Source organism: Elgaria multicarinata, chromosome 15, assembly GCF_023053635.1.
Source record: "Elgaria multicarinata webbii isolate HBS135686 ecotype San Diego chromosome 15, rElgMul1.1.pri, whole genome shotgun sequence".
In the NCBI taxonomy this organism is placed as follows: domain Eukaryota; kingdom Metazoa; phylum Chordata; class Lepidosauria; order Squamata; family Anguidae; genus Elgaria; species Elgaria multicarinata.
In genome coordinates this window covers 10591897-10615027 of record NC_086185.1, presented here as the reverse complement: position 1 = coordinate 10615027, position 23131 = coordinate 10591897, and the positions used below count along the sequence as shown (strand labels likewise).

General features: G+C 44.8%; 1 protein-coding gene across 2 annotated transcripts; it reads right to left on the bottom strand.

Annotated features, from left to right (window-relative positions):
* Window positions 1-2188: 2188 nt before the first annotated feature.
* LPAR4 (lysophosphatidic acid receptor 4) lies at window positions 2189-22931 on the bottom strand. Of its 2 annotated transcripts, none has more exons than XM_063141792.1 (2): window positions 22584-22931; window positions 2189-3608 (listed from the first exon to the last, which is right to left on the bottom strand). In XM_063141792.1, the coding sequence occupies exon 2, from the start codon at window positions 3550-3552 to the stop codon at window positions 2422-2424; it is 1131 nt and encodes a 376-aa protein (XP_062997862.1). In that variant the 5' UTR covers window positions 3553-3608; window positions 22584-22931; the 3' UTR covers window positions 2189-2421. The 2 variants fall into 2 exon arrangements, with proteins under 2 accessions (XP_062997862.1, XP_062997863.1); XM_063141793.1 differs by lacking the exon at window positions 22584-22931 and adding an exon at window positions 17661-17774.
* Between the last annotated feature and the right edge of the window lie 200 nt (window positions 22932-23131).

The following is a 23131-nucleotide window of genomic DNA, read 5'->3' as shown; positions in this document are numbered from 1 at the left end:
AAGGCCTCTAGTGTGGGAGAGCCTACAACCTCCCTAGGTAACTGATTCCATTGTCGTACTGCTTTAACAGTCAGGAAGTTTTTCCTGATGTCCAGCCTGAACCTAGCTTCCTGTAACTTGAGCCCGTTATTCCATGTCCTGCACTCTGGGAGGATTGAGAAGAGATCCTGGCCCTCCTCTATGTGACAACCTTTCAAGTATTTGAAGAGTGCTATCATGTCTCCCCTCAATCTTCTCTTCTCCAGGCTAAACATGCCCAGTTCTTTCCGTCTCTTCTCACACGGCTTTGTTTCCAGACCCTTGATCATCCTCGTTGCCCTCCTCTGAATCCCCTCCAGTCTGCATCCTTCTTGAAGTGTGGTGCCCAGAACTGGATGCAAATGAATGTGATCCAATGATAACTACCTTGTGAACCATCCTGAGTCCCAGTTGTGTTGTCTTTGGGGCAACAAACATTGCTCAGTTAGACAGGTTTTGCATGTCTACATAGTCCGAAATCATCCTGACACTCAGCAACCATCAGGCTGTAAAAGAGGGAGAGGAAGCAAAGTCACTCCATCGGCTCAGCTGAGAGACCAGACATTTTTGGGGAGAACGGCTCCTCTTCTCTTCCAGCTGGACATGATCAGCAAACCAACAACACCTGGCTGCATTACAGCATTGCAGTTGGTCATTCTAAGAACCATATAACATGAAGAATTGGTGCCTGCATTTTCTTGTTTTCCTTTTCCTTCCCCCTCGCTTTTTCCTTCTGTGCCGTGACTTGTTTTAGTTCGTTAGCCCACAGGCAGGGACTCTCTTGTATTTTATTGATCCATAAATCACTCTGGGAATCTTTCAGGCTGAAGAGTGGGGGGGTACAAATGCATCCAATCGCCAAAGAAGGACAGGGATAAATAAATCCAGCGAGCCTTTGAAAACGGAATTCCTTGCCACAAGGTTGAACTAACAGGATCAACAACGCGCGACGTTTGCATGCAAATGTTGGAGGAAGTTCATCCTGCCAGCACTGGGATGGAAACATTTCATTGTTGTCTGCTAATTGTCCTCTTGAGTTCAGAGCCAGAAATAGGGACACAAAAGCCCTGCTCAAAGATTTTAAGAGGATGATAGCATATCCTGGTTAAAGGTCCTTTCCAAATCTATTCTGATGCTGAGCATTGATCACTTCCTCCGATGTGAGTAATGGTAGGTGAAGAAATGCTTTCTCCCACATATTCCACCCATAGGGTGGAAGTTCTACTTCAAATCTCATTTGTTTTGGAGGATTCAAAGCAGGGCCTTACTGAGGCTAAAATGAAGAGGGGGGTATCCTTTTTATCTGAATCTTCTATGGATCATAGGTTACATAGTATTTAGCAACAACAAAACCACTTGTTTCGGGTTTATTGGACTTCACAACACCTTGTCAATAAGGGTCTAACTTGCGTAACTGTTGGAAATGTAATGCACCTAGCACTTCTTTAATTCATACGTTTTGGCAATGCTCAGTAGTCACCCTCTTTTGGGAGGAGTTCATAATAAGGATAAACTTTCTACTGAAACAATCTTTAATACGGAACAATGTGCATGTCCTCCTAAACTACCTACCGGCTTCTTAGAAGTTAACGCATGGTCAGCGCAAATGGATTTTCAGAGCCCTTGTGACAGCTAAAAGACTTATATTATCATGTTGGAAGGGTAAATGATTGCCTCCAATAATGCAATAGACTGAGGACTTAAGAGCACTATCAATATTTGAATGAGTGTTAAATAGGCACAACTTGCGAGTGGATAAATACATGGATATATGGTCTGGTTTTCTTGAAACCTATGCATAACTATATCCCGCCCCATATATATATATATATATATATATATATATATATATATATATATATATATTATGAACAGTATACCTGATGGAAAAAATGATGATATTCCTACATATGTAATATTTCTTTTTCTTTTTCACAGTGTATTTTTTAATTCTGTTTTGTTTATATTCACAATGAAAATGGGGAAAATGTGGAGGCAGGGAGAGGTACACTACCCTGATCTCACTGGATGTTGGGATATACATGGGGCTTTACAGGGGGAAGATTTCTACTATGTCAAAAAAAAGTTTTTAAAAAAGTGTAGTAACCCCAAATAATCAGCTAGGAAAAAAATTAAGACAAGACGAAATATTTTATTATTTCATAGCTTCAAAAGCAAAACATACATATTGGCAGTGTTACTGGAGTTAATATAACAACGACAAGGCAGGAAGAGCATTTGACTGTCTGTTTACAAACACACACACACACACACACACACACATTTCCTGTATGGTTCTCAGTGTTCATGATTTCAAACCCTTCTCCCAGGCACAAGGCATCATGGAATTCCTCAAAGTTCAATTCCAAGACCACCCCATGGTCTCTGCAGAGAGACCAGGCATCAAAAATGTGATTCCGATGTGAGATCCCCCCCATTTGTAATGGCCTGGTCACTCACCTCCTCCTGTATCATTGGCAGGGCGACCTTTGTTAGGGGAGTTTCGGTTTTGAAAAGAGAGTCACTTTTGAGGTGGGGGATTATGTAGAAAGATTTCTGGAAGGATTCCGAGGTGAAGTAGTAGATGAATGGATCGAAGCAGCAGTTGAGGGTGGCAATGCACAACGTGATCGGGTAGAGAGTCCTCGCAAACCTCTCCAAGGAGCAGTTCGCGATGGCCTGGGAGCGTACGAGAGCATACAGGAAAAGGATGGAGTTGTAGGGGACGAAGCACACCACAAAGATGGCCACATGGACAACAATCATCTTGAGCACTTTCTCCTTGTTTGTGCCAATCTGGGAGAGGGTGGCGGGTTTCCGGAGAGTCCTCAGCACCAGCGACGAACACGTCAGGTTTAGCATAAGGGGGATGATAAAGCCCACTACTTCAATAAATATTGTAATCTTGGAGAGGTAGGTTTTCCATATTCTTTTGGAAAAGCCTTCAAAGCACGTCGTGCTAGTGTCGGTCATGTTGGTGGTGGAAAACAAGGAGGCCGAGATCCCCCCGCTGAGGACCAGGATCCAGACTCCCGCGCACGCGATGGCCGAGTTCCGCCTCGTCCGGACAGTGCGAGATCGGAAGGGGTAGACGATGGCGAGGAAGCGGTCGACACTGATGCAAGTCAAGAACAGCATGCTCCCGTAAATGTTGGTCAGGAAGGCTGTCCCCGAAATCCTGCACAAAGGGTCCCCGAACGGCCAGTGCCGGTTGAAGTTGTAGAAGATCTTGAACGGGAGAGTGAAGACGAAGAGCAGGTCAGAGACGGCGAGGTTCGTCATGAAAATGGTGGTCTCGCTCCGCATTTTGATGCGGAAGCAGAAGACGAACAGAGAGGCGCAGTTGGTGATCAAGCCCAGGATGAACACGATGCTGTAGACGGCTCCGTAGAGGTTGTACTTGAAGGAGTCGTCCGTCACGCAGGTATGGTTGTTGCTGTGGTTTCCCATGCCAGCGCCACGCTCTGCAAAGCCAAAGGAAGCGGAATCCACGCATTGAAAGTCAGGAAGGCCTGTTCTCCTTACGGAGGACATTCCAGTGGTGCTGCCTGAACGCCTCTTGCCTCATGGTCATGGTGCGTGCCCTTCTCCTGAGGAAAACACAAGGGGATATTCCATTAAGTATTGCCCAATGCAAAGAAAGCAGACCCCCTATTTACAAAGTAATTCCAGATTAAGAGATAATGGGCTGGATCCAGATTTAGGCCTGCTTTGAGTAGATCCATTGTAGGGATAGGGTTCAGCACCCTGGACAGCTCCTTTAGACTTCTGGCTGGTTGTAACTAAAACCCAGAACGGAACCTCTGCCCCCCGAAACTGGAACTATCATCCTTCCCTGCCCCACTTTTACACACACACACACACATGGATCCTTACCCATCTGGAAACAGGCATGGTTTGGGTTTCATTGCATAACCATCATTAAGTACAGCACTTTGCATTTTCCTAGCCATTCAGGTCAATGAGAGAACATAAAGGGATGCACTTAGTATGGAGTGCAGAACGCCACACCCATGGATCCCATCTGACTCTCTGAGTCCCAATCCAACCCTTTGAGATTTCCAAGATGGTCATGTCCTCTTTCCCTTGCCCCAACCGATTTTCCCCAACCTGCTCAGTGATTTCATGCCTTTTGCATGTTTATTTTTATCCATTCGAAAAGTTTGCCATGCCTCTCCCATGGCTTAGTTACTGGCAGTTAAGAGTTTTAAGTAAGAAAACATGCTGGTGTTTTTTCTGTATTTTGATGCCACCTTGTTTTGCATCCACCACTGGAATCTGGCACACAAGAGCTTCTCTGTAGTTGAATTTGACCCTCAGACTGAAAGAGGATCAAGACCTCGATGTAGTGTCACCAAGCCTAAGCTTCCCCCCTGCCCCTGGTGAATTTAGTGGGACTGTTCAGACAATACACTAAACCATGGTTAACCCACTAACTCTTTTGCAGCAAATGTTTGGTGAGTGCCTTTAAACCATGGTTATGTAGCCACCATGGTTAGGAAAGGTTCACATGACACACTAAGCCATAATGTTTTGCACAAAATGCTTAACCACCATGGCTTAGCATGTCTTCTGAACAGGGGCTACGTCTTAGAATGAAGGACATTCCTGCCTCCCCGCTCCGCCATGCTCTGTCTACATCCCAGATGGCAGCCTGTTAAAATTTGCTGCAGAGAATTCCAGAAGAGCCAGTCAGAACAGAGCCAAATGCTGCCGGCCTAGGCTCACCCGTCTTCTGCATATCTCCACCCAGCCCTCTGGTGGGACTGTACCACACAACAGAACCATGGGCTTTTAAAAACATGAGAAAAAGAGAACACTGGGAGCCAGCTACCCAGGGAGGGACCATAGCCCAGTGATGGCAACACATGCTTTGGACACAGAAGACTGCAGGTTCAAATTCTGGCCTCACCAGTTAAAAGGATCAGGTGAAGGAAAAGATCTCTCCCTGAGATCCCGGTCAGAACTAGGCTAGATGGTATTCTTGGCTGAGCTGCCTCTCTTCTTATGATATCAGAGAGATCCATGGAGATCTCGTTTGGACAAGAAAACTGCCCCAAGGGATGCAAAGTTGAACCTTTGCCCTTGGGGTGGGAAGGCAAGTCACATGAGGATTAAGCATGTCAAGGCAATGCTAGCAGAAAAGTTGGGAGCCCCTATGGTCTGGTGAAAGGAGACGAAACATCTGCAGCTTGGAAAGAAAGCAGACATTCCAGCTGTTTGTTTCCTGTTGTAATACAGGATCTAACATCTGACCCGGTGCGTAAAGCAGCAGAGCAGTTTTGACAGAAGGAATTCTTCTTCGTTGGGAGACTGGAACGATATCAGATCGCAAGCTCCCTCTTTTCATACGGATTTGAATAGCAAATGCCAGGCAGTACTGGGCACAAGAGTTCTCTGAATTAATCTGAACCTTTTGCTTTACTTCTGGCCTTAAAGGCTAGAAAGGAGAAGCTGGGCTAAAGGAAAGACTCAATGTCATCAAGTCAACATTTACTTACAGGCATTTTTTTTAAGAGTCCAGGAAAAGTCAGTAATTTTTCAGAAATGGGAAGTCCTTTGAGAAAGTGTGTGTGTGAAAGACAGACCAGAGACAGAGACAGTGTGTGTGTGTGTGTGTGTGTGTGTGTGTGTGTGTGTGTGTGCAAGTCTTGAAAGAGGGTTGGATAAATTCCTGGAGTTGAAGGCTTTCAATGGCTACTAGCCCTGATGGTTGTGTGCTATCTCCAGTATTCGAGGCAGTAAGCCTGCGTGCACCAGTTGCTGGGAAACATGGGTGGAAGGGTTCTGTTGCACCATGTTCTGCCTTGTTGGTCCCTGGCCAATGGCTGGTCGGCCACTGTGTGAACAGAGTGCTGGACTAGATGGACCCTTGGTCTGGTCCAGCATCAGGGCTCTTCTTACGTTTTTAAATTGGGACAGGACATTAGAACTGTCAAAGAATTCTTTGTCACTATAACTTTATTTATTTGTTTTCCCTTTGATGCTTCCTTGGCTCTCTTTGATTAAGATTTCAGGTATGTGTTTGGTTTTTACATATTTCTTTTTAAAATCTGTATTCCTATTTTATTTTATTTTAGTTTGCATAACCTTTTGTATGTCTTTTTTCTAATGGATTAACATTATGTAATTTGCATCTATAACGTAAGAAAAGGGGAAGACATTACAAGTTTTCTAGCCACTTACTCTATAATATTTTCACCAAACTGATCAATGTCTGTGGAGTCAGGGAAAAACATCTTTCCTTTGCGTCCAAAGTTCAAAGCAGATGAACTAGCAAGCTAAGCTAATGGAACACAATAGGGGCAAACCGTTTGATCCTATTTATATTTACTTAGGAGTTCAACGGAATGTATTCCCTGGTTTCAAAGACAGGCAAACGGGTGCCTTCCAGATGTTTTAGACTACAACTCCCATAATCCCTCACCATTTGCTGTGCCAACGGGGGCTGATGGGAGTTGCAGTCCTAAAACATCTGGAAAGCACCAGGTAGCCTATGCCCGAGTGTGCTTAGGATTGTTGCAACCTCAAGCACGCTAACTTGGGCGGAAATCCCATTGAACTCAGTGGGACTTACTTCCATGTAAGCATGCATAGGATCACTCCGCATGGGTGTGACTTGTAAACCAGAATGCTGCATACTTGCTTCAGCCCCATATTTGCTATGTAGCCTTCAACCAGCCATTATTCGCTTAGCCTCGTGGGGACCATAATGCTAGACTACCATATGCACAATAAACAATACCATCATACAGTGTGCGAAATGTACTGTATACATTCTAAAGTCTCATTATTAAACTAGGAGCTTTCTTCCTTCTTTTGATGGCCAAACCAGACTAAAGCAACAGCCGTATAAGGACCAACAATAAACAGTGCTAATAAAGCACAAAACTGGAAATTAATCTAAGTCCCAAAAAACAGTCATTTATATTTAGGGGGCACTCAAAGAAACAAAAAGCAACCCTATTACGTAACAAACATGAGTAGGAAAGTAGGATAAAGAAACTGACACTATCTAGAATGCAAAGATGTACATAATATATAATAAAGAAGGAAACATAAAGCTGAGTAGAAAAGGAACTAAGAATCTTGGTATGAATGTAGATCTTTACCTTTAAAGAATCCCGGTATAACTGTCAAAAATAACTTATATCCCATACAAAGTTACATATTTGCAGTACAAACGTATCTTGATGCCTGATAGCCCATCCTATATCATTATTATTATTATTATTATTATTATTATTATTATTATTATAATATCTTTCTTGTTCATGGCATTTTTTCTCGACGCACATGACAGCCTTTGCCAAGTTATGCTGTCTTTTACAGATTGAGGAATTTCCTGACAACTAAGCATGTTTTAATTATGACTGCTTTCTGGATGTTGGTGTGGATGTATTTTGGTAGGCCCATATTATTATTATTATTATTATTATTATTATTATTATTATTATTATTATTATTATTATTTGCAAAGGATCTGCTCATTTATCCTGATTATTCATTTATTATTACTTATTTGTTACATTTATACATTTTATTTATTTATTTATTACATTTCTATATAGTTTTTGTGAACCGCCCAGAGAGCTCCGGCTATTGGGCGGTATAGAAATGTAATAAATAAATAAATAAATAAATAAATAAATAAATAAATAATAAATATAGCCCAATAGCCGGAGCTTTTCCTCCAAGGAGCCTGAGTAAGCAGACATCGTTCTCCTACCCTCCATTTTATCCTCACCACAATGTTGTGAGAAGGTTAAGTTGGGAGTTAGTGATGGACCCAAAGCCAGCCAGTCAGCTTTATGGTCAAATCTGCAGTAGAACCTAACTTTAAACACTCCGCCATGCTGACAGTCATGATTCGATCATGGTTCCCTTTCCTTATGATGTTGTCCTTTTAGATGGTTAAGTGGGAAGGCAAGCCGTGTCCTCTTTAAAATGATTCCTGTACAGTGCCTTGTTTTTGAGGTGCTTTACAAATAATAAATATTTTTGTTGACACAGCTCCAGTCTGGATTTCATTTGTTGATGGAAGGTGAGGAGGGTCCATGACAGGGAGGCATTCATAAGTATATCAGAGGATCCCTTTTCTTTTGACAAGCATCTCAAAGTTAATACCTCTGGTTCTGAGATTTATTGATTTGCGTTCATCGTTGTCCGAATCTGGTTTGTAGATTTAAGGTCAATTCACACACACACACCTTGTTGTAATGTCTGAACTGATAAACCGGAAGGACGCTTTTGTAATGTCCGAATTGATCAATCGTGCTTTGCAATTGACTGAAACACTAGCATTAGAAGTGACAGGATTGAAGTGGGTTTGCACGCCCACGTTTGTGCTAATCTGTATACATTTAGGGTGCAAACCTATGCATGTTTAGACAGAAAAAAAGTCCTACGATTTCTAGCATACAGGAACAATTTATTTCCCATTTCCCATACCAAAAGACATAGTAAATAGAATTAAGACATGGTAAATAAATATGGCAGATAGAAACGTAATTATGGCTATTTAGACAGAAAAAAAAGTCCTACAACTCCAAGCATTACCCAGTCAGCCATGCTTTTTTTCTGTCTAAACATACCTAGGATTGCACCTTTAGATACCAACCATCCTCTTCCGGCAGCCATTTAATCCTTAATTAGTTGCTCTGATTATTAACTTCATTGCTGTCTCTTTAATATTTTAAGGTTTGTGATACGTTGATATTTTCATTGTCGTGTTATTGTACGACTGCTTGGGCTGTGTATAATTTCAAACTGCCCCGAGGGCATCTGTCAGTTGGACGGTATATAAAAGCAATGAATAAAGAAATCCAGCTTGGGGTGATATCTGAATTGGAAAATGTCCACTGAGTCTAGCACAAGGGTGCACAGCCTTTTCAGCCCCAAGAACCATGTGTGATGCTGTTTCAAACTCAGGAGCTACACACACGTGTTTGCTTACTCTTTTTCGTACACACACCAGCAGTCCTCTTTCCCCATTTGGCAGAAGTGGGAAGCCTTCTTTTCGCGCACTTCTTCCAGCGAGGAAAGAGCAACCTGCATGAAGATCTTATGTGGAGGGTCTGAAGAGCCCAGGGTTGGTGTCAAGGGTAGGCATGTTTGGGCACCTCCTGAGGTCCCACACATTAGCAGGGGCCCACAGACAAGAGCCCCCTGGAGTTGCTCCTCTTCACCATGGCAACCAGCTCGTTCACCTGCCTTATGCCCTGGACCAGTCAACAGTGGTGGTGAGGAGAAGCAGGAGATGCCACAGCCTCCTTGCTCATTGGCTCTCTGCCTGTCAAGCAGGCAAGAGGGAGCAATGAGGAGAAAGAGGAGGAGGAGCAAGAGAAGCTGGTGACCATGGCAATGAAAAGTAGGCTCACTAAAAAGGGGGGCACTGGGAGTGCCTTGCCCAAGAGCCCCCAACAATCTGGAGAAGGCACCAGGAGAGACTTCTCTTCCGCTCTCTTTCCCAGCAAGCCTAATACAGACTATTCTTCGCTTGCTGCTGAGTCAATTTCCAGAGTCAATTTCAGTGGAAAATTGGCAAAGGGGGATTTGGCGGCAGCAGGGTGTTCTAGATGCCCCTTAGGGGCTTCACGTGGTCCCCAGCCTGCCGGTTGTGCACCCCTGCTCCAGAGGCTACTGTTCCATGGAGATGAGAAGGAAATTATGGACCAGACTGTCCAGAAGACAGAAATGCAGACATGCCTGTTTGGCTGTTAAAGGTCTGGAAGTGGAAGCCATGGTTTGCATTTTAAACTATGGGATGTGCAGCCATGAACAGGCAGGATGTTTGGGTTGAGCCTGGCAGCTGTGTGAGGCTTATGTTTGTTGGGAGAGTTTGGTGCATCCTAAAATTGTACGCATCATAAAATATTTCCAGCGTGCAAGTATTTGGTTTAGAGGAGCCCTGCTCTGGCTTCCTATTCGTGTGCTCTGAGAAAAGAGATGAATGCCATGGTTTCAAGATTCCCAGTAGCACCACAAATTGGGCGAGGGGGTATTTCATCCCAGGAGATGCATTTTCTATTTGCATGAAGACAGAAAACTGCTCTGTTGGGTCTTTCTGGCCATCAGCCTTTCCGCCAATGTTTGTAGGTTGGTTCACCTAAACCAATGCCAAATGGAATTTCCTTGCCAAGAAACGGGGTAGAAAGGAACCCCACAGAGCTATAAGCATGTAAATGAGAGGGACAGAAAGAGCGAGATGAATTAATTACCCACTTACTTTGCACCATCTATGCACACTGTACTTTCTGAAGTAGGGGGAAGGTCCCTGCCCTGACGGCCTTCCAATCTAAAACAGCCAAAGAAGGAGATGGAGGCAGAGGAAGACAGAAGGAGGAGGTGGAGGCAGCAGTAGAAGAATGGGCATTTAGTTCCCTTCCACAGATTTAGGGCTAATTACAGTGGGGCTGGCGTAGGCTATCTGGAGCACTCCAGATGTTTGGGATGACAACATCCATAATCCCCCTCCCCCAACCTGGTTCCCTCCAGCTGTGTTGGACTGGAATTCTCATCATCCCCAGCTGGGAGTGATGGGAGTTGCAGTCCAACATGGCTGGAGCACAACAGGTTGAAGAAGGCTCAGTTAGAGTATTGGACTAGGGGTCGGAAGAACAGAATTCAAATCCTTACTCCGCCATGGAACTCATGGGATGTCCTCAGTCTAATCAGTACCTCTCAGTATAACCCATCACACAATAAGCTGACTCAATGGTGCAGCTGTGCAATTTTAGACCCTGGGCTTATGGGGGCAGGAGGGGAGGGGTCTTTAGACATCCATGTGAATTACTGCAATTGTGCAGCACACAACTCACATTTCTGTTCCCCCACACCCAATTGCCATTCCATGCTCTCGACTTGGATTCTGTGGACTTGCAGACCAGGTGTTGCTGTTTTTAACTTTCTGGAATTTTATGCAAATCTAGTAGTAGAAAAATACATAAAATACACCGGCCATAAATGTGAATTTCCCCCATAAGTACAGCATGAAAATACACATGGGGGGATTTACCCCTTTTCACTGGACAACCATCTGTCCGGGATGCTTTAAAGTGGATTCCTGCATTGAGCAGGGGGTTGGACTTGATGGCCTTGTAGGTCCCTTCCAACTCTACTATTCTATGATTCTATGATTCTAGGGGGGAATTTGTGCAAATTTGGGAAAGGGGTGAATTGATTCCACCATGGAGGGGATGATGGGACAAAAGGAACTTGACACTCCACGAAATGCAGACAGAACAGGTTTTATCAAAACTGTACGTCCTTAGCTGATAAAGAGAAAACAAATGCATGCACTGTTTTACGTTTGAAACTCATGTAAATCATAGCACAATCATAACTATAGGGATAAAACTGGGTCTACACCTGATGCCCTGATGCCCGCCCCCACCATCTGCTACTCTCTGGGTGTTCATTTGGGGGATCCCAAGGTCAAACCCAATCCTCATCATTGTGTTGACTGCATCTTTGCCAAAATCCCCAAGTAACAGAGGGGCAGAGGGAGGGGGGAATCAACCCAAAGTCAGCAAGCTTTCAGGTTAATTTAGGGTGACCATATGAAAAGGAGGACAGGGCTTCTGTATCTTTAACAGTAATGTAGAAAAGGGAATTTCAGCAGGTGTCAATTGAAGAGGGTGAAATTCCCTCTTCATCACAACAGTTAAAGCTGCAGAAGCCCTGCCCTCTTTTGTATCTGGCCACTCTACTATAGCTAGTGTAGCTTTAACTGTTGTGATGAAGAGGGAATTTCACCCTCTTCAATTGACAACTGCTGAAATTCCCTTTTCTACATTACTGTTAAAGAAACAGGAGCGCTGTCCTCCTTTTCATATGATCACCCTAGGTTAATTTAACTTGCCTTTTGATGAACTCAAAAGCTTGCTCACTTCTTCGTGAGCTGATTCTCATAAAAACAGATCAACCCCACCCCCCAAGGATCAATTTTGTGAACCGCCCAGAGAGCTTCGGCTATTGGGCGGTATAGAAATGTAATAAATAAATAAATAAATAAATAAATAATAAAAATATAGCCACCTGCGTTCTTTCTTTAAAAAAAGAAGCATCCTTTTTTATGCATAAGCCTGCTTCTTTTTTTCATGGTGAATCACTTAAAAAAAAAGAAAAAGAAAAGGAAGCCCCTCAGCCTGGCTAGTGGTGCATCTAAATTTGGGCGTCCTGTTCCATGTGTTTGCCTTCACGCAGACTCCAAACACAGATTTGCGTGCGCCCTGTTGAATCAATATGTGCATTCGTTATATAAAGCAGACCAAGCTGCATCTACGGTTCTGACCTCTTTGAAAACGGTGCATTCAAAAGCAGAGGAAGGCAAATGGCTACCCAAGATGTGCTCTTTTCGTTGACAAATCAAGTTTAGAGTGGCCACCTACACATACAGGCGCACACGAATCGAAACTACGACACTGTGCTACTCCAAGCACACTGCTGAAAAAGGCCCATTATTTCACGACGGCTACCTTTCTGAAGGAGTTACCTGAATAAATATCACTTTGAACTGTTTGCTTCTTTAAACTCTGCTGTCCCAGTGAATGGAAAACTTTCACCAAGGGTAGCTTGCAAATTTGGTAAGGCAGGCCTGCAGACTTTGTGACTCTCCTCTCCCCGAACTTCCAAAAAAAATCCACAATACTCCTGCTGGAACTCTGGAACCCGTTAGACAAGCCTGGTGTTTTGTTTTACTTTTCAATCTCAGGTGAGCAGGCACAAACAGGATGCTTATTTAGCCCTGGTGGGTCACTGTAGTTGGCTGTGTTTGGCCTGATGGGTCAAAAGTTGCCTCACTCCCGCTAATAGCGAATTCAGGTGGTGCATGCCACCAGAAATGGAGCTGAGAAATAACAGAGAAGTAAGTATCCACATACTTGAGGATGGGAGATCCTGAGATTTGCAGAACTACAAAAATATGTATTTGGAAAAGCCCTAATAAGGCACACACACCCCCAAGAAACCCCTCACAGCCAAATGAAACCCTTCAGCCAGATGTCTTAGAACAGTGGTCTTCAACTGGTCTAGACCTGAGACCCACCTTGGACTCCTAATCTGCAATATGAGACCCAATTTCAAAATTTCACAATTGCCCAACATGATGCCAACAGCTTTGCCCTGACTCGTCTGGACTAACCTCATGACCCACTTTTGGTTTGCGACCTACTGGTTGAAGACCACTGTCTTAGAACAACCTTCCCCAACCTGGTGCCCTCCAGATACTTGGACTCCAACTTCCATTAACACTCCCCCCCCCCCATCAGCATGGCCAATGGTCAGGTGTGACAGGAGTTGTAGTTCAAACATCTGGAGAGCACCAGGTTGAGGAAGTCCATCTTAGGAACCTGCCTTATACCAGGTCAGGCTATCACGTGAGTATCTAGATAACTGGATTCTTCCAGATGAGGCTTTTATTATGCAATCATCCTGCTTTGTCCACCAAGATTTACAAGGGGTCCAGACAATGATTCCATGATTTCCCCCAGCACTTCTGTTTTTTTATTTTCTTACCAAAACCCACCAAACTGTTAAAGAGAGGACATAATAGGTACAGAATGCCTTTTGATGGGATGTGCTAGGCGCCCTCTGTCTGGAAACACCCACAAGTATTCTCAGGGCTGGTGCTACCATAGAGGCCACTCAGGCAGCCGCCTAGAGCGCCAAGCTAAGAGGGGCGCCGGGCACAGTGCAGCACTCATGCGTGTTGGCTGTGAGCCAGGCCAGCCCGAGGATTCAGCTGGGCCTGGGCGGGTGAGATGGCGCCCTGTGCCCGCCCAGCCAAAGCAAAGCCAGGGATGCTGGGGTGGGGGTGGGGTGGCTCCACGTTCAGACTTCCGGAATGCACCCAGAAGAGAGAGAGAGAGTGTATGGGTGAATGGGGTGCATGGGGTCTTTGAGTGAATGCATGTGTTCATGCGTGTGTTTGTTTGGAGTGAGTGATGCTGAGTGTGTGTGCGCGCGCACGCATGTGAGTTGGGGGGATGATTTGGAGGTGATATTCCTATTAAATAATGCATTTTAGACCCATAGACGTTCCTTTCCAATTTGTTTGCTATAATTGGCATGATGTATTTCTTGTACTTTAAAATAAATTTAGCAGTTTCAAGTTTTGTGCTTCTTATTTTTTTCCAGGGAACATCTGTTCTTAAAAATCAAAGTTGGATTTTTTTTTGCGGTGGGGTGGGGTGGGGTGTTGAAAGTAGCTCACCTTGCGTAGGGCGCAAAATAGTCTGGCACCGGCCCTGAGTATTCTTCAGAAAGGGGAGATCTCCCCATAACCTGATAGTGAGGTCTTGCTTCAATTTCACATCACTTCAGGCCGGGTAACCCCTGAATGAACCCCTTTGGAAAACTGTTATATAAAATGTGGGAAGATTCTCACATCTCTAATATTCTCCTCCCCATGAGCTCGTTCCAAAACGGCTGAATGTGCTTTACTGTGTTAGGCTGCAAGCATAAGGCCAATGAGAAGCTGTAAGGATGCCCGTCGGCCAGACATCCTGGCCTCACTACGCTCCTACGCAAATCCATACCTGGCTTTTCATCATCTACCTCGACATCAGCCGAATTACACAGAAAAATAAAATATTGGATAACTTTAAAGTGCTTTGATGTTAATAACCGTCAAGCATGTGGAGATTTGCTAGGCGATCTGCTGTTTTCTTTTATCATTTATTACATTTCTCTCCCGTCTTTCTTCCAAGCTTTCCAGGTGGCCTCCTATCCGGTGACTAACCAGATCTGGACCTGCTTAACTTCAGCTGCACCGTATCCCTTCAGACCACACATATAAATGATCATTGAATTCTTCTGGGAAATAGTTGCTTGAGCAACCCAGCTGTGCATTTTACCATCTTTCTAAGGTCCTGCACATTTGGAATACTTGGTTAAGTCACCTGGCCAGCAATAACTTTGATCCTTTCTACGTCGGCATTCCCAGGATTCCATCCAGCCATCAGCCTAGAAGGAGATTCTGAATGTTCTTCAGAAGTGCCACCAGTCAAATTCAGCCACTTCCACCTTTATACAATGTCAGGCTTGGAGGGTTACCTTGGAGATCAACTAGTCAAACTTCAATGAAGGTACTACAATGCAGGATGAAACTACAGCCCACCCAACAGAAGGTTATCCAACTTCTGCTTAGATACCTCCAGCAAAGGACAGCCTGCTACCTCCTGACGCATTCACTTTTTAGGGTAGCTCCATATGTATATGAGGGCGCAAACAGGAGCCTGCGGTGATTTTCTGATGCAAAGCAATTGAGCAAAACAAAACAAAACACACTTAAGCAAAATAAAAAAACAAGCTTGGATTGGAAAGAGAGGCCTTGGATTGATATCTAGATCAACTTTCCCCAACCTGGTGCCCTCTGGACGTGTTGGATTGCAACTCCCATCATTCCCAGGCACAGTTCCTTTTCCTCTCCACTTCACACAGCGCATAGTTAAATTATGGAACTCACTACCACAAGATGTGGTGATGGCCACCCATTTGGATGGCTTTCAAAGGGGGTTGGATAATTTCCTGGAGGAGAAGGCGATCCATGGCTACTAGCCCTGATGGTTGTGTGCTACCTCCAGTATCAGAGGCAGTAAGCCTGGGTGCACCAGTTGCTGGGGAACATGGGTGGGAGGGTGCTGTTGCACCATGTCCTGCCTTGTTGGTCTCTGGCTGATGGCTGGTTGGCCACTGTGTGAACAGAGTGCTGGACTAGATGGACCCTTGGTCTGATCTGGCATGGCACTTATGTTCTTATTCCCACAACAACCCTGTAAGGGAGGTTAGGCTGAGAGTGAGTCACCGGCTTGGGGTCACCCAGTGAGCTTCCATGGCCTAGTGGGGACTAGAACTTGGATCTCCAAAGTCCCAGGCCAACACTTTAGCCACTACACCACGCAGGGTCTCAAGGCGTCTGGCGGGGCGACTAACATTCCCTCCATCTTGTCTGGATTCAGCCTCGGTTTGTTCAATCGCATCGCCTTGTCCGCTCCATTCAAACCCTGGCTTGGCCTGAAGGCAGGATTTCCCAGCTGCTGGAAGGAAACCTAAAGACTCCCAGGTCCAGACCGTGGAATCTCACATGACAGACCTCGAGAGGGAGCGAACTTTTGCAGCCCAAAAGTAATCCTGAGAAGGGCTTGCTCCTTTATTTCTTTCTCTCCTGTAGATTGAGCCTGACCATTTGCCTGTCTCCACTGGATAGACAATACCAGCAAACTGAATGCCAATTGTGTCACCTTTCATGCTCCTCCCTTTGTTTGTTATATTTATATCCTGCCTCTCCTCCATGAAGTGCAAGGCGGGCCTCATTCAAAGTGCTGGTATTAACATTTAAAGCCCTAAACAGCTTGGGGCCAGACTATCTGAAGGAACGCCTCCTCCCGTATGTACCTGCCCAGACCCTAAGGTCATCCTCAGGGGTCCTTCTCCGCGAGCCCCTGCCAAAGGAAGTGAGGCAGGTGGCTACCTGGAGGAGGGCCTTCTCTGCTGTGGCACCCCGGCTGTGGAATGAGCTCCCTAAGGAGGTCCGCTTGGCACCTACATTATATGCTTTTAGACGCCAGGTGAAGACCTTTTTATTCTCCCAGCATTTTAAGAATCTATAAATAAATTTAAACTTTGCTGTTTTAAATTTGTATTTAAAATTGGTATTTTTGCATTGCTGCTGTTTTTATCTTGGTTGTGCTTTTAAAACTTGATTTTGTTCTGACTTTATACTGTTAGTTTTACCCTACCCAGTGCCTGTTTACCCTACCCTGTGCCTGTTTGCATTCTCTTCCCCTCCTTATTGTTTTATTATGATTTTATTAGAACGTAAGCCTATGCGGCAGGGTCTTGCTATTTACTGTTTTACTCTGTACAGCACCATGTACATTGATGGTGCTATATATATAAATAATAATAATAATAATAATAATAATAATAATAATAATAATAATAATAATAATGTATTTTATATTATGGTTTTATACTGTTGTTTTGTTTTGAATTGTCTTAATTTTGTAAACTGCCCAGAGAGCTTCAGCTATAAATAAATGCAATAAATAAATAAATGATCCTCCTCCTCTCCATATTATCCTCCCAAGAACCCTGTGAGGTAGGTTAGGCTGAGAGTCAGTGACTAGCCCAACGCCATCCAGTGAGGTCCATGGCTGGGTGGGGACTAGAACCCAGATCTCCCCAGTCCAACACTTTAACCACCACACCGCACTGGAATCCTTTTGTTGCTAATGGATTTACACTATTTACATTCTTGTTTCTACAGAATGCAGACCTTTCTCATGTACTTTAACGCAGTTTGTGAATGAAACCAAAACATGTGAGCTATCTTTAAGATGGCCCCATTCTTTCCTTTCTATAGTGCCACCAGCTTGATGCTCCAGCACGATACAAGAGGACGTGCTTCTAGGGCACCCTTTGCCAACCAAATGCACCTCCAGATGTGTCGGAGAAAATGCCCATCATCCCCAGGCAACATGGCCATCAGCATGCATGACACTGTACAAGAGCCTTCCCTAACAGGCTCATCCTCCAATAGTTTTGGACTACAACTCCCAGAATTCCTGACCAAAACCTCTGGAGGGCAGCAGGTTGGGGAAAGCTCATGTACATAGTAGAAGGGGGTAGATTCCTACCGCGAGGTCATCCTTCGCACAGCTGGCCATTCTGGCTGAGGATGATGGGTCTTGGACTCCAACACGTCAGGTTGGTGGAGCTGCTTTAGGCAGTTACGATCTGAAATTTGACACGGGGAAAGCAACAGCAGGAGGGGAGCGTGGAAGGATGAAGAGGGGAACAACATGCAATTATTTCAGTTTCAAGTGCTCCGGCTTCGTTACAGGCTACGTTTCGGTTTCAAAAGACCAGGACTCCCAAAGTAAAGAGCACTATATTAATGCCGCAGACAAAGTCCTAGGAATCCTGTGTGTTGAAATGAGAATAATCTAGAATTCAAGGCTGGTGCCCAGATAAACATCCACTTGTGAATTAATGGCAATCTTCAGGGCCGGACCTACCATTAGGCAGGGTGTGGCGATGGCCTCAGGCAGCAGATACGGGGGGGGGGGGGCAGTGGTAACCTTCTGGCTGTTCCTTCTAAACTCCCCAGCTGTTCCCTTCTATTGGAGGGCAGAGATATGTCTGCGACAGAATCTATCCTATAGAGGTTCTACTGGCTCTACTGTACTGACTTGCTTGCTGCCACAGGACACAACACAGTCATAAATCCAGCCAGCTTCTGTACATGAAATTGCCATGGGCTGGCCCTGATAACCTCATCTGTTCTTTTGCCAGCAAGGCTCAAAGGCAAATCCTTTCTTGCACATCTTCCTTCTCCACTGCTCACTAGCACAACTGGAAATCCTGGTTGTGCTTTTTATATTGTATTTTGTATTTGTGTTTTTAACTTGTTGGTTGTTTTATGATGGTTTTAATTTTTGTGAACCACCCAGAGAGCTTCGGCTATTGGGCGGTATAAAAATGTAATAAATAAATAAATAAATAAATAAATCCACCACCACCACCCAAAAAAAAATCTTTCCCTGCTGCAACAGCTACTTTTCCCCACGCTGTTTTCAGTGTACAGCTCTCGGTGGGTTTTTTGGTCTGCTTTTTTGCATAAAATAACATCCAATTTCCCCACCGGAGCAGCCAGCAAGTGACTTTACCAACTGATCTAAGCCCAGGAAGGACGCATCTTGGCTTCAGGAGTTGAAGACAAAGACAAAATATTCCCGAAAATCAACCCGCCTTGTGCCTAGAGGATATCCTGAGCAGATTTTGAACTCTGAACTTCCCCATCCTCTAAGTTGCACCATCCATTGTATTTATATACAATGGTCAAGAGTGTTATATACTGCTTTTGAGATCCCAAAGCACTTTACAGTGGCAATTAAAGGTAAGCTATAGATACCATTCATAATAGCTCCTGAAACAGTACATTTGTCTTACGCCCAACGTCATCCAAGTTACTGGGTTGGATCCAGATGGATGCAGGATTAACTGCACCTCCTCCTTCCCACAGCACCCCCTGAAAATGCTACACAGAGAGTCAGAAGAGGGGGATAACCTAAAATTGGGCAGAGGGCTCTCCCACAGGTGAAGCTGTTCCTCCGATAGAAGGCAGATCCTGGATCCAATCTGTTATTATAAATCTGTGTAAAACTACATGAGCCCCTATTCATCCTTCCCTATCCTTGTCCCTCGCTCTCCTCACTTCGTTGTCTGTTTTAGATTGTAAGTGCCTTGGGAGCAGGGACCTGTCTACTTTGCCTGTATAAGTACACAGATACTGGGGGTGCTGTACAAATACATAAATAATATTAACATCTGTGATGCTCATCTCGTCTTTGTCTTTCTAAGTGCTTTTTTTCCTTGTTGTTGTTTTAACATTGTCTTTTACTGATCATTATCATTGTAAGTCACCTTGTGACTGTCTGACAGTTAAAGGTGAGATATATTGTGTCAGGGACTCAGTATGTACTGGGGATTCCGTTAGTGTACCCACTACCCTGCCACCTAACAGTCTCTTGACCTGTGATCTCACGGAGTCTGTTTCAAACTTGGGACTTGTCTGGTGGGCCTTCAGCTATTCATGCCAACGCTGTTATGTCTGGTGGGGCTATGTCTGGAACATAGACACAGAACAGTAGAGTTGGAAGGGGCCTATATGCCCATTGAGTCCAACCCCCTGCTCAATGCAAGAATCTACCTGAAAGCATCCCTTACAGATGGCTGTCCAGCTGCCTCTTGAAGGCCTCTACTGTGGGAGAGTCCACGACCTCCCTAGGTCATTCGTTCCATTGTCATACTGCTCTAACATTCAGGATGTTTTTCCTGGTGTTTTGTCATACTGCTCTAACAGTCAAGAAGTTTTTCCTGATGTCCAGCCAGAATTCAAGTCTGTTTCAAACTTGGGACTTGTCTGGTGGGCCTTCAGCTATTCATGCCAAGGCTGTTATGTCTGGTGGGGCTCAGGTCTTAGGAACATAGACACAGAATAGTAGAGTTGGAAGGGGCCTATATGGCCATTGAGTCCAACCCCCTGCTCAATGCAGGAATCTACCTTAAAGCATCCCTGACAGATGACTGTCCAGCTGCCTCTTGAAGGCCTCTACTGTGGGAGAGTCCACGACCTCCCTAGGTCATTCGTTCCATTGTCATACTGCTCTAACATTCAGGATGTTTTTCCTGGTGTTTTGTCATACTGCTCTAACAGTCAAGAAGTTTTTCCTGATTTCCAGCCAGAATTCATAGGAAGCAGCCTTATACTGAATCAGAACATTGGTCCATCTAACCCAGTATTGTCGGCACTGGCTGGCAGGATTTCAGGCAGGGCTTTTTCCACCAGCCCTACCTGGAATAGCTGGTGATTGACTGAACCCGGGACTTTCTGCATCCAAAGCATGTGCTTTACTGCTGAGCGGTGGCCCTTCCCCACAGTGACTTCATGGCCACCACAGCATGCCACTGATGTCATGTTAATTACGGGTGACGCTCTGGATCTGGTTTTCTCAGACGGGTGGGAAGATAGCGGTCTGGTTGCGGGAGATTCTTTTACTATTCCTGTGTCACTTCCTGTTGAGATTCTGGCTGCTTCCCTTTACAGGGGCAGTGGGTATTTTAAGATGGTTTGTCCCCAACAGCTGATAGAATGTGAAAGATTCTGGAGAACCCCCATGGTGTTTCCATCGGAAATAGTCAGTGCTCCAGTCATAATCTTAGTTGCTCTGTATGATGATGCAGAGATAACTCAGGTTGTATGCCTGTGGTCTTTCTGGTGCAAGGAGAAACCCTTTCTATACTCACAGGCTTTGGATTTTTTTGGGGGGAAACCTGTGACAAGACTTTGATGTCAGCTGTATTTGCTGTTTTTAATATTTGCAACCATGTAATAGTTCTGTTTTATGGATATAGCCCATGCTGGGAATATTAATATTGATAGATACCGTACAAATTTATTCATTACAAATCCCAGGAATGAATGAATGGACAAACAAACCATGGGTAAGATGGAACCAGAGTTCAGCATGTAACAATGCAATCCTCTGGATGTCTACTTGGAAGTAAGTCCCACTGAGTTCAATGTGACTTACTCCTAGGAAGGTGTGTATAGTAAGGTTCCTAAACACACTTACTAGGGGATAAGTCCCACTGAACTCAGGTTGGGACTTATTTCTGAGTAAATACCTATGCAATAAATTTGATCAGACTGCACTGCTTGTATTGTTATTTTTCCTGGATAAATGAAATATGTGTTGGGAGCTCTCTTAATGAAATCAATGAGACTTAAAAGTGTTTCACTTTCACTGGATTGTACCCAGTATTAAGTTTCAAAAAACATCTGGATCCCTGCTCCAATCGCATTGTATTCTCGTATGTTATCTGACCACAAGAAAGACAACATCCCAATGAATCTCATTTTTCATGTACAAGTAGCTGAATCACAGCTGGCGATTTTTGTTTTAAACAGATCTATGTGGTTTGTTTCATCATATTGGAGAGAAAATGTGAGGGTGGGGGACAGACAATGGAGATACTACTTAAAACATGGAAAGAGAAGTTTTGCAATAATAAAAATCTCTTTGCGTGCTGAAACATTTGACAGCATCAGAAACACAAAAAATTATTGCTTTTCAGTATTCTTCAGCATTTTAATGGGGGAAAGATGGACTGCTTGGAACATTGGATGTTAGTGTTCCATTAAAAAAGTTTTTTTTTGTTTTTAAAGGGGGTTTAAAGAGAATAAAACCCTGGCAGAGGCTCCATTCCGTAGACTGATCGGGATCAGGAAATGTGCATTCCCATCTATTTTCTTCCAGGCAAACAACCCTACAGAAACATTAGAACCGAAAGCACTTTATAGAAAAGTGGGGAAAAAGAAGAAGAGAAAGGGTAGTTTTGTTTTCCTACATCCGCATGAGATTTGTGCCGCTCCAAAGAAACACTCTGAATTAAGGAAAGAAAGGGGGAAAAAACACCCTCTCCTTTCTCGAATACATTAGTGCCATTGCTGGTTTTAGGCTGCAATCCTACACCTAAGTTACCTGGGAGTAAGGCTAGTTCTACACTACTGCTTTATAGCGGTGTTGAAGTGCACCGCTAACTGCTGGGGCCCCAATCCACATTCCATTACTTCTGAGTAGACACATCTGAGGTGCCATGGTTACAGCACAACCTGTCCAGGTCTACTCAGAAGTAAGCCCCCACTGAGTTCAAGGAGACTTGTCATCTCTTCGAGGAAAGTGTGGTCAGGATGGCAGCCTTCAGTGGAGGCGGGTGTCTCCGATTTTGGTGGGGCTTTGAACCCATTCTGGATTTCAGTCACAACCGGTCAGAACTCTAAAGGGGCTATCCGAGGTGATGAACCTATTTGGGGGGTTGGTGTTCAGCACCTCAGCTAGCTCCTTTAGAGTTCTGACTGAAACCCAGACTGGATTCAAAGCCCCACCGAAATCGGAGCCGCCAGCCTCCACTGAGACACACACATCCCCGATCCGTAGTAAACGTGGAAAACCAAACCGCTGGGAAACCGGCGCAGAGTAGATCGATCCACTTACCCGAAAGAGAACGAAGAGCTTCCCAGGACGAGACGATTATCTCACGCCCCAGCCTCCCAGTCTGTCCGAATTAAAAAATCCCTCCTGCCTGGCACAGCAGACCATAGCTCAGATCCATGTTCCTTTGCTGCTCCCTTTTAGCTGAATCCCAGCCGCCACAGCCGCCTTCCTTTCTCTTCCTCCAGATCCTTAAGCAGGGCTGACGCTCGTCCTCCCCAGTGCCAGGCTGGCTGAGCGCGGAGCAAAGCAACGAAATAAAAAAATATATGAAATCAAATAAAAATGAAACCGCGGCCCTTTGTTTGCGCCCTGGTGGGAGTCGATCCCTTTGCGCCTTTGGCGTCTTGTTCCCAGTGCCTTTGCTGGAGTTGTGTGCGCTGGGCTGGACGGGGGGGCGGGAGGGAGAGAGAGAGGGCGGATCGGGGGCTCTCTCACTACTAGAGAGCATCTGATTGGATGATGCGAGGCTTTTAAGCCGCCTTGACCCCGCCCAGTCCTTAGCCAGGGGAGGGGGGTACCTTTGGTGTCCAATGGCGCGCGAGCGGAAT